General features: G+C 35.9%; 1 protein-coding gene across 1 annotated transcript; it reads left to right on the forward strand.

Moving 5' to 3' along the window:
- The first annotated feature begins 744 nt into the window (after window positions 1–744).
- On the forward strand, window positions 745–1,457 carry LOC130812730 (auxin-responsive protein SAUR23-like). Its single transcript, XM_057678305.1, has one exon. The coding sequence runs from the start codon at window positions 1,038–1,040 to the stop codon at window positions 1,446–1,448; it is 411 nt and encodes a 136-aa protein (XP_057534288.1). The 5' UTR covers window positions 745–1,037; the 3' UTR covers window positions 1,449–1,457.
- The last annotated feature ends 11,273 nt before the right edge of the window (window positions 1,458–12,730 follow it).

The raw sequence follows: 12,730 nt of genomic DNA on the forward strand, positions 1-12,730 counted from the left end.
GTACCTTATATTCATTTCTCATGTTGAAGAAATTAATGAAATCTTGAATTTTACGCAAATTCTTTGTCTTGTCTCAATTTCTAAATAGATTGGAACTTCAATTAAGAAAGTTCCTTTTGCTTGGCAAACTGTCAAATTTCTTGTGATCTTAAGGAACTTTTGTGTTGGATTAGTTTGTGAATGTATTTCTTCTAATACATAATTTTGCAACCTATCTTTCTTCCTACCTCATACACCTTTCTAAGCCTTAACTTACTCCCCTTCGTGTTCTTTTGCTTGTAGTGTTATTGTATCAAGCTTCATATGTATTTAGTGTTCCATTGTATTCTAAACCTTAACATAAGCCCCTTAGTTCGTATTCTTGTGTCTAAAACTTAAAACATAAAAGAAAACCGTTTATTACAACATTTAATATTACATTTATTACATTAAAGGAAAAATATATTTTAACTCTTCGACTTAATCTTCTTAAAATTCAATTTTTTTTTTGCTTTAATAAATTCAAATATTCAAAAATTCTAATGATAGAAGTTAAGTACTAAAAAAAATAAAAATCAAATTAGAGAAAAATGGTCAAATCACCAATGACAAAAGAAAAAAAAAGAATAATCAATGAATTACATCTACCAAGTCTATACGTAATCGTGAAATTCAACCGAAATTAAGAATATCTATGTATGCATCCCCCACCACCACGAAAGAAATGGAACCCATAAAATATTTGTATATGAAATGTCTTGAAGTACATGGAAAGGACGTTAGAGTACAAATATGGTAGTCAGCAAAACATTACATTTACCTCATTTTTCCACGCTATTAGAATATTTTAACAACAATTTAGAATTTAAAAATTGGCATCGAGAAAGTGAAATGGAGAGGATGGAGTAGTAGGCCGAGTATTTAGTAAGGAGTATATTAATATATAAATAAAGAAAATTTGAAGAGTCTAGTAGGGCATGGGTTAGTTGATTATTATGCTTAATTATAACATCCTCCTCCTCATCATCTAATTCAATCCTCACATAATTAAATTAAAAATGGCGGCATACATCAAGTCAAGAGAGTTTGGTGGGATGATTTTGAAGAAGAAACAAAACAATTATCTACCATCTCCTCCTCGCTATGTTAGATTATCAAGCAAAGAAAATGACAACAACAACAACAGCAACGTGAGTAGAAGATTTGGAAGAAACGAAGGATCGGGATCAGGAACAGGACGAGGAGGAACCCCAAAAGGGCATGTTCCGGTATTAGTAGGTTTTGATGAGGATGAACTAAAACGATTTCTAGTTCCAACTCGGTACATGAATCATCCTTCCATTGTTAAATTGCTTCAATTATCTGCAGATGAGTTTGGTTTTAATAATCAAGGGGTGTTGCATCTTCCTTGTCACCCTCAATATTTTGAAACCCTTTTATGTAACCTAAATAATAACAAGAGATCATAATTTTAATTATCTCTATTCTTTGCTTGAGTTTATTTCATCTTTACCTATGTCGAGATTAAAACTTCTACCTATTTTGATGTTCAGAGGATTCATCATCTGTATATAATTTAATGTCAAAAAACTTGTTTCCCTGTTTCTTTTTTTGTGTTTTTTGTTTTGTATAATAACAAGTTTTTTCATGTATTTTGGGATTGAGGACTGTATTTTTGCTTGACTTGGTTTTAGAGATAAATTCCGTACTTAATTAACTTGTAATATTCCTTTTTATTGGTAAATAATATTCTAAAAGTATCTAATAGATTGTAAGAGATCATATCGTATCCATTCTAGACATAATATAATAAACCTGAATCTGACCAAGAGCAAGCTAAAAAACATAGGGTGTTATTAAACATAGCCACCCCTTTTCATTTTATCGTCACCCCCATGAAATTACGAGTTTGCCCCTACTAGACTTAAAACTTGATTATTAACACTTTAATCCCGAAGATTTTTATCGCAACTCTATATATATTAAATTTTCAGACGCGTTCTTGTATGATGTACGAATTCAAAAACGGTACTATCTCTCTAAAATCTCTCTAAAAATGTTCTTCGGTTTTAAACAAGCTGTTACTTGTAATTGATTAACTATGTTTAACGAAAGCGACTATGAACTGGATTCGGTACGTAAATTTTTCAATTTGAATCGGTGTAATTATTTAAAAAAAAGGTCGCACAAAACTGATCGACTGAACCATGGTTCAGTCGCACAAAACTAGGCGACTGAACCGTGGTCCAGTCGCCCAGTTTTGTGAGATTATAATTTTTTTTTTTAATTTTTTTTATTTATATTATTATTTTTTATTTATTATTATTATTATTATTAATTTTATTATTTGTATTATTATTATTATTATTATTATTATTATTATTATTATTATTATTATTATTAGTATTATTATTTTTATTAATTATTATTATTATTATTATTATTATTATTATTATTATTATTATTATTATTATTATTATTATTATTTTCATTATTAATGTAATTAATTTATATTAATTTTTTTTCAAATTTGCAGGAGTTTGAAAACTTCGAATACAATGTAGATTACTCCGGTAGTTTTGTTACGGATAGGAAATTTGTTTCCTTTGATGAATTACATAGTTGGGCCGATGCGATAGCAATAACAATTGGTTTTCAATTTACACGTGCTTCTTATAAACAAAAAGAAGGACGTTCTAGAGTTAGTGTGTACTTAAGATGTCACCGCTATGGTAATATTAGGGGTGATTTACATAATTTAGATAATGTTGCCCGACCTGGTTCTAAAAGTAAAAGTTGTGGGTTTAAATTTTTGATTGTAGCAAGTAGTCGTAAACCAAGCGAAAGACCTTGGACGGTAAAGGTGTGTCCTGGTGAAAAAGGAAGACATAACCACCCGTTCTTAGTGTACAGAGATGGTCATGTAAGGGCAAATAGGATCAATGTAGATATTCGGAAGCACATACGACAGCTTAGTGCAACCGGAATGCAACCGGTCTTTATTATGACTTCTATTAGAGAAAATTTTCCAGGTTTTTATGAATCAGATATATAATATTAGGCAATCAATAAGGAGAGAAGAGATATATAATATTAGGACTCCCCTTCAACACTGTCTTTATATAGCCACAGAACTTAATTACGTGGTCTGGACAGACTTGGATAGCGAAGGGGAATTGAGCAGATTATTAGTTGTAAATCCTACCTCTATCCAAATGATACGTACGTGGGCCGTATGTTGTGTTGATAGATACAATGTACAAAACGAACAAACAAAATTGGCCACTATGTGAAGTGATCGGAATGACGCCAGCCAATCACAACTTCTTGGTTGCGTTCTGTTTGTTGCGAGATGAGGCGGCTGTGTCGTACTCGTGGGTGTTGCAGGGATTGAGAGATATTTTCGGCACAGCTCAGACTCCTAGCGTCATTGTAACCGATCGAGACGAAGGTTTATCTATAGCTATTCGTGACGTCTTCCACTAGTGGAAAAAAAAGTATTTGCTGCTTATCATTTGCTACGGTTATTGTATATACAAAGCAATAAATAAGAAAAAGAATAAGAAAAAAAAACCATTAATTGCTGCGATTTTAGTACCTAACCGCAGCAAATAATCAGTTGCAAGATTAATTACTGCAGTTATGCTTGTGACCGCAGCAAATAACCTACTCAATTGCTGCGGTTTATCCCTTTGACCGCAGCAAATAACATATATTAAAATGGCCCCCAGCTTTTTAACGTTTATATTTTCATAAGACGAACCCTTAAGCTTCTGTTTCATTACCACAAACGAACACACGCACGACGAACTCAGCGGTTCATCTTTTCCATACTCAAACTTCAAACTTCTACTGTTCTTGTTAGTTCATCATCAAACTTCATCATCTGCTCTTCATCAAACTTCATAATCTTCTCCATTGAAAAAACGCTTCACAAAAGTAACGTACAGCAGTTCGTTTCTTCAAACTCATTCTTCATCTTCATCTGCAAATTTGGGTCTTGTTCATCTTCAAAACCCACGACATTAAGGTATTTTTTCTCCTTTTAATTTGTTAAGCATTTAAGTTTTGCAAGATATTCATTAAAAAGCTTTTGGTGTCATTTTTTCCTTTCAATGAATATATTTCCTCATTTTCATTCTAAGAGACTTCTAAGTGAGACTGGCTGGGATATCTTTTTTGTGCGACCTATTTTATGTTGAGTAATGTTTTAAAAGAAAAGTGAAGAAACATAATAATGGAAAGTGGAAATTCTGTGTGCTTTGATATCTCCCTTTAATGGGATCAAATTTCAGTACAATTTGCTTGTGGTAATTGTATCACATTGTTTGGGAAAAGCTTTGATTTAAAAGTTGATTGCTTAATTTATGTATTACTCTAGATTTATATGCTTTCATAGTATTAATGCCTTCTAATAATTTATCTCTAATTGTTTGTTTAACAACATGATTTGTGCAACGATTCAAACTATTATATAAGATTTTGTTTTGAAGAGAATTTCAGAGATCAGTGATTATGAGTCAAGAAAAATGCTTTTGCTCTTGTCCTCCTTGTCCTTGGAAGCATGGTTGTGGATATCAGAACTGATGGATCAATTATTTACAATTGGAAAACCATATTGTTATTTAATTTGCGACTGAAACGAACGAAATTTTCTGAAATGATGCTATGAATTAGATTAGTAAATAATACAGGTTTAGAACTTAGAAGTGCATGCTAAGATAGGATAAAACAGGAAATAATTAATGTTTAACAATGGCAAAGCCATACTTGTGAGTATCATCATTTGCATTATTAGTACCTAACCGCAGCAAATAAACAGTTGCAAGATTAATTACTGCGGTTATGTTTGTTAGAAATAAGTATATATGTCTAAAAGTTGTGTATTAATTTTGTTTTGAATCAATTAATCACACTAATTAGGATGACAAAAGATCATTCTTGGATGTATGGAAGCATTGAATCGTCGGAATTTATTGATGGCGTATTAGAATTTTGTAGTATTGCGGTTGAACATCAAGTTAGGACGGGGGGAGTTGGATTTTATTGCCCATGTGTCAGTTGTGGCAATGTATCAAAGGTAGATAGTGTTGATATCCTTAGGGAGCACATACTTCGACGTGGGTTTAGGCCTCAATATCATGTTTGGGTTTGGCATGGTGAGGAGGGAGTTTACAAAGAGAAAAGTGTTGTTGAGGACGTCAATAATGTGGTCGATGTCAATGAGGATGTAGTAATCATGTTGATGGGTATGAGACAGATGAAGAGAATGTCGATGAGGATGTGGATCGTGTTGATGAGATGATGGAGCGAGTCGAGGATGAGTTAGGAAAACGTCCTCGTGTTTTTGACTTGTTGACAGAGGCTTCTAAAAAGCCTTTTGTACCCTGGATGTACAAAGTTCACCAAACTAACAGCAGTGTTGATAATTTTCAACATTAAGTCAAAGTTCAATTGGAGGGACGCTAGTTTCACAATGTTATTAAAAGCGTTAGGTGAGATGCTTCCTGAGGGAAATGAACTTCCAAAGTCGACATATTATGCCAAAAAGCTCATGTGTCCTTTCGGCTTAGAGTACCAGAAGATTCATGCGTGTCCGAATGATTGTGTGTTGTATCGGAATGAAAACGAAAACTTAGAAGAGTGTCCTAGGTGTGGGTTATCACGCTACAAGCGTAAAGGGGCTCGGGATGCTAAAGGGCCCCCGGCTAAGGTGTTGTGGTATCTTCCAATAATACCTAGATTTAAGCGCTTGTTTTATATAAAGAAAGATGCATTAAATTTGAGGTGGCATGCAGATAGGGTGAAGAAAGGTCACTTGCTCACACATCCATCTGATTCTCCGGAATGGACGAGTATTGATAGGTTGCATAAGACTTTTAGGGATGAGGTTCGTAATTTAAGGCTCGGACTGTGTACGGATGGAATGAACCCATTCGGCAATCTTAGTTCTTAATATAGTACTTTGCCGGTACTTTTAGTGATCTATAATTTGCCACCTTGGTTGTGTATGAAGCGTAAGTACATTATGCTTTCGCTTCTTATCTCGGGTCCTAAACAACCTGGCAATGACATAGATGTATATCTTGCACCTCTAGTTGAGGATTTGAGAAAGATGTGGGATGAAGGCGTTTCAGTGTTTGATGCATATGCTAATGAGGAGTTCACCTTGAGTGCAATGCTTTTATGCACCGTTAATGATTTTCCGGCATATGGCAACTTATCGGGGTATAAGAACAAAGGGGAGAAAGCATGCCCAATATGTATCGATGACATGGAATCCATGTGGATTCCTAAGTGCAAACACGTATTCATGCACCATCGAAAGTTCCTCCCACGAGACCACCAATATCATAAGAAGAAGAAGTTGTTCAACGGGGAGGTTGAGGACCGTGTAGCTCGTCGACCGTTGACCGGTTATGAGGTTTATGAACAGGTTAAGGGAGTTGAGACTGTATTTGGTAAAACGGGACAAGTGCAAGGGGGTGAAGACCGATTATGGAGAAAAGAATCAATCTTTTGGAAGCTTCCATATTGGAGAGATCTACAGGTTAGGCATTGTCTTGACGTTATGCATATAGAGAAAAATGTATGCGATGCCATACTCGGGACTCTCATGAACATTACGGGTAAGACAAAGGATGTTAAGGCCGTGCGAGATTGGTTTGAATGTAAGGGTCTTCGTCCGGAGTTGTGGGCACATGTTAAGGTGAGTAAGAAAAGAAATAGAATTGATGAAGTTGGTTGCAGTAAGAAGAAGATAAGTAATGACAAAGTTTATTTGCCTCCAGCTTGCTACACATTGTCCAAAGCAGAAAAGCGGACATTTTGTGAGTGTTTGTATGGCATTAAGGTTCTGTCTGGGTACTCATCCAACATGAAGAGATTTGTGAGCCTAAATGGTGAGCTGAAGTTGGGAAGCATGAAATCTCACGATTGCCATGTAATGATGCAAGTGTTCTTACCAACTGCAATCCGTGGAATACTGCCAAACATGTGAGATATGCTATTACCGAGCTATGTTCGTTCTTCAACACAATTTGTAGTAAAGTTCTTTATCCCTTTAAACTTGATGCACTTTAACTCGACGTGATTGTAACTTTATGCAAGTTTGAGATGTATTTTCCACCTTCTTTCTTTGACATAATGGTTCATCTTATTGTCCATCTTGTTCGTGAGATCAAGCTTTTGGGTCCATTTTTTTTAAGGTGGTGTTATCCTTTTGAAAGACACATGGGTGTTTTACAAAACAAGGTGAGGAATCCAGCACAACCCGAGGGGAGTATGATTCAAGGCACTATGAATGATGAGATTAGTAACTTTATAGCCGAGTATTTGGCCATGGCAAAGCCTATTGGACTTCCCACCTCTAGACATGAAGGAAGGCTTGAGGGAAAAGGAACAATTGGCTCCGAATCGGTCACACCTCCTCGAGAAAGCCTTCTACAAGCACACTTGTATGTGTTGCATCATATTCCGGAAATTCATCCATTTTTGAGTGAGCATTTTGATATATTGCGCGCAAAACATCCTTCTAAAGGGGATAGGGCATTGATGCAGTTTCATAACAAGACGTTTATTAATTGGTTTCATAATCGAGTAATATGCAAAGAACTCAAGGGTGTATTCGAAATTGTTAAGTGGTTAGCTTTTGGTCCGCGTGATGATGTCAACAAATATGAGGGTTAAGATGTCAATGGCTTCACATTTTAGACTGAGGGTCAAGACAAGAAGTCATCGTATCTATTGAATAGCGGGGTTTCTATTTTGGCGTCATCTAAATTTTACGCGAGTACGAAGGATCAAGCGCTGGTTGATGCTAAATTGGTATACTACGGGCGGATACATGAAATATGGGAGCTTGACTACTCTACTTTGAATATTGGTCTTTTCAAATGTAAGTGGGTAGATAATAATCGACGATGCATAAAAAATGACGACCCTTGTGGATTCACTCTTGTAGACTTAGCTCGTTTGCGTGATAGTGAGGAGTCATTCATACTAGCCACACAAGCCAAGAAAGTATTCTACATTGTAGACCCGTCTGATAAAAAATGGTTTATTGTTGTACCGGGAAAAAAAGCATCCTTGGTATAGGTGATGTTGAGGATGAGGAAGAATATGAAGCTTTTGAAGACTACCCTCCCTTTATCAATCCAAAATCAGTGGATCAAGATGATGTAGATGATGTAGATGTTGGTTATATGCGTGTAGATCACACGGAAGGAATACATTTGAATTATGTGATTCACAAGGTATGAATTTAAAGCTTTTTAAAGTTTTTTTGGCACTTGGTTTGTTTTGCATGAAACTTTGCACAGAACACTATTTGTTATATATTATTGTGTTGAACGTATTAGAATTGTAAATCATAGTCATATTCTTAATATTACTTAGCTTATGTTCTAATATATTTCTATTCATACTCTTTCAGATACTCATATATAATGCATCTATTCAAAGACGAAATTGTCCCCGAGATTGCGGCCTCGGATAATGAGCATCGTAGTTATGACAGTGAAGAGGACCAAATTGTGAGATACGAGCGTATGGCTGAAGACGCTCCACCAATTGACGATGATTTTGAGACTGAAGACGCCCCACCAATGGATGCTCCCACTACCGTAAGAAAAGAAAAGGGCGAGGCCCTACGAAAAATCTCAAAGTCACAGAACCCATGCATTTGGAATACAATGCATTGGGTCAACCCTGCGGAAAATGGCATAGGCAATATGGAAAACAAGTGGGCCTATGTATCCGCAAGATTTCCATATTGCACGCATGGAACAAGGTTCCAAAGGGTTTGAAGAACTCTCTATAGAATGATACTGTGGTAAGCAACTTTACTATTTTTACTCATTTAGTTTCATTTTAAAATTAATTTAATTGACAGTAATAAATATAAATTTTTTTTGTAGAATCTTTTCCACATCGAGAGCGATGAGGACAAGAAGAATGTGTTTCTTTCAGCTGTTGCTGAAAGATTCAGAGATTTTAAATCCAAGCTAGTAACTGGCTGGATTACGAAGAGGCGTGCCCGTACGACCAAAAAGGTCAAAACGGAAAATGAAGGAGGAGAGCAATCACCTTGGAAGATGCCCTATGAAATATGAGGTCACATATCGAAGAGGGATTGGGAGGCCTTTGATGCCAAAAGAACAACTCCCATAGAAGTTGTAAGTATTTCATATTATATTATAGTTTACCAATTTGAATTTACTTCTTTTGATTCAGTCATTAAACTAATACATGACATTCGATTTCTATTGATTAATTAGGAAAAGCGTGGTAAAGCTTCTAATTCTGCAAGCAAAAGGAAGTTTTACCATCGCTTGGGCCAGAAAACATACGATGAGGTCCGAAAAGAGTGGGTGGATGCGGGTTTATACCCCAATCAAAGTTCATACACGCCCTCATCTACGACTACCTCCGCATCCATGAATACTCCTGCTGGAGATCGGGTGCGTGATTGGTATTGCGGGCTTCATTCCCAAGATGCAAGTGGTAAATTTACCATTAATGATCCGGGAACGAAGAAGGTTGCTGATGCTGTGGTGAGTTTTGAAATTATTAAGTATATTCTTGATTTGTTTTGTATTTTTTTGGCTTTGATTTACTTATACTAATTGCTATATATGTCACTTTTTATTTGAACAGATGGGCTGGAAGGAAAAAGAAGCTACGGGGGAGTTCACCCCAAGAGGCAATGTTGACGCATTGCATATGGTCTTAGGGAAAGACCACAGTGGGCGGGTGTAGAAATACTAATGGATGATCGAATGCAACAAGAGGGGGGGGTGAATTGTTGTGTAGTAGGTTTAAGATTTTTGCCTCTAATTTTTGCGGAATTATATTAAGTAAAGGACAAAACTTAAACTTAAAAACGAAAAGAAAAATAATAAAGGAGACAAAGATTTTACGTGGAAACCTTCTTGGCCTAATAAGAAGGAAAAACCATGACCCCCCGGGATTTCAAAATTCTCACTATGTTTAGGCAATTAGTTACAATTACACAAAACAATGTTTGCTTCACTTGAAGCTTCTCAATTCTCTAAATGTTTGCAACTAATTGATTTGGTCAGTTTCTTCTGCCTCTTCTTGTATCGACTGTTCGCTTGCTGTTCCTTGATCTTGCACTTTGATTCCTTCATCTTCATCTTCCAAATTTGCAAGACCTATTTTAATATTACTTGTTTCCTGTTCACTTGTTGAAAAGTTAGTTTCATCAAAGATTATGTGAACAGACTCCTCTACACACATTGTTCTCTTATTATAAACTCTGTAAGCTTTGCTTTGTGATGAATAACCTAGAAATACTGCCTCATCACTTCTTTCATCAAATTTACCTATGTTTCGTTTTCCATTCACATGAACAAAACATTTGCATCCAAATATACGAAAATAGGAAATATTTGGTTTAACACCTTTGAGCAATTCATAGGGTGTCTTTGAAGTGATTGGTCTAATTAGTACACGATTCAATGTATAGCATGCAGTATTAACGGCTTCTGCCCAAAAATTCCTAGGTAGACCACTAGCAATCAACATGGTCCTAGCCATTTCTTCTAAGGTCCTATTTTTCCTTTCTACCACTCCATTTTGTTGTGGTGTTCTAGGTGCGGAAAAATTGTGATTTATACCATGTTCATTGCAATAATTCATGAAGTTTGAGTTTTCAAATTCTTTCCCATGATCAGACCTAATGTGAACAATTTGATTATTGGTAGATTTTTGTGTTTTATTAGCAAAGAAAACAAACTCATCAAAAGCTTCATCTTTGCTTGCCAAAAATAAGGTCGACATGAATCTACTATAATCATCAACAACAACAAACACATACTTTTTGCCACTACGGCTTTGTGTTCTCATTGGTCCACATAAATCCATATGAATTAATTCTAATGGTCTAGTGGTAGTCACAACGTTCTTTGATTTAAAGGATGACCGCACTTGTTTCCCTTTAGCACAAGGATCACAAACTTCATTTTTAAGAAATTTTATTGCAGATAATCCTCTTACTAGGTCTTTTGATCTGAAAGTGTTAATCAATGAATAACTAGCATGACCTAGACGCTTGTGCCAAAGAAGTGGGTCTTCTTCAATAACACTTAAACACGTTAGACTGTTTCTGGGAACAGTGTCCAGGTCCACCACATAGGTGTTCCCTTTTCTGATTCCCTCCAGCACAGGGTCTCCTGTACTGTTCCTAGAAATTATGCATTTTTCAGAAGTAAACTTAACAGAGTTACCTTTGTCGCAAAATTGAGAAATACTTAACAAAATGTGTTTTAAATTCTCGACTAAAAATACATTATCAATGGCATGGGAACTAGACCTTCCAACCTTTCCTTTGGCGATTATTTCACCCTTCATGTTGTCACCGAAGGTTACTGTTCCCCCATCATAGGCTTCAAGTGAGAGAAATTTAGATTTATCACCCGTCATATGCTTGGAGCACCCACTGTCGAGATACCATGAGTTGTTCCCCCTCACTTGAACCTGCAAAGCAAATTAGTGGTTAGGTGCAGGAACCCATTCATCCTTGGGTTCCTTGTCGACAATATTTGAATCACATTTCTTAATCCATATACGTTCGACATAATTTTTATTTGCTTTGACATGCTGTTCCCTCTTTATACATTGATGTTTTAGGTGTCCACTTTTACCACAGAAGGAACATATTTTGCTACTAGGGAGATCTACATAGAACTTTTTCTTTTTATCATTGCTTATATAGCCTAGACCTTCTTTACTTTTGGTTTTAGCATTTAAAATCCATTTGGGAATTTCATTGATTTTCCCTTTTCCTCTTAAGTTTATTTTATTTTTCAAATTTTCATTTTCAATTTCGTAGGATTCTAATTTTGATTTCAACTTTTGAAATTCAGTGCTAACCACGTGAGTGGTTTTATCATTTTCAACCGATTTTAATCCTAACAATTTGCTTTGATTCAATTCAATATTAAGAGTGATAAATTCCTGTTTTAATTTCTCCAACTGCTCTTTCAAAATGTTTTCGTCTAGCTTTTCTTGTGTCTCTAAAAGCAATTTGATTAGTTTATTCTTACTTATGTTGGACAGATGTTTAGGAGATGGACCAGAAGACATTACCTCTTTTTCTTTGGATTCTCCATGAGATGCCATGAGACATAGGTTTGCTGTTTCCTCTTCCATTGTAGCTTCTGTCTCAGCCTCGCTCTCCGTATCTCCCCAAGCTGCTATCATTGCTTTTCTAAAATCTGTTTTGAAGTTTCCCTTCTTATATTGTCTTCCAACTTCTCTTGCTTTTCCCTTACCCTTCTCATTTTTCCATTGAGGGCAATCCTTGATGAAGTGTTCAGTGCTCCCACACTTATGGCATTCAAAGTTTGTCTTCAAGTTCGGTGTTCCCTTCTCTTTGTTATTTCTTTGATTTCCATATCTTCTGTTCCTGAAGAATTTTTTGAATTTTCGAGCCAACAGTGCTGCTTCCTCTTCACCAGTTTCTGATTCATCGCTATCATCTGCTGCTAGAGCCAGTCCTTTGTTTCGGGAACTGTCAGCTGTTCCCAAATGCAATTCATGGGTCATGAGAGAACCAGCCAGCTCTTCCAAATTAAACTTGGTGAAATCTTTGGACTCCTGGATGGCTGTTACCTTTGCTCTCCAGCGTTCGTCTTGAGGAAGACTCCTAAGTACTTTTCTAACTTGTTCATCAACGGGAATGATTCTACCAAGAGAGACTAACTCATTCGTAATATTTGTGAACCTA

The sequence above is a fragment of the Amaranthus tricolor genome, chromosome 5 (assembly GCF_026212465.1).
Source record: "Amaranthus tricolor cultivar Red isolate AtriRed21 chromosome 5, ASM2621246v1, whole genome shotgun sequence".
Taxonomy (NCBI): domain Eukaryota; kingdom Viridiplantae; phylum Streptophyta; class Magnoliopsida; order Caryophyllales; family Amaranthaceae; genus Amaranthus; species Amaranthus tricolor.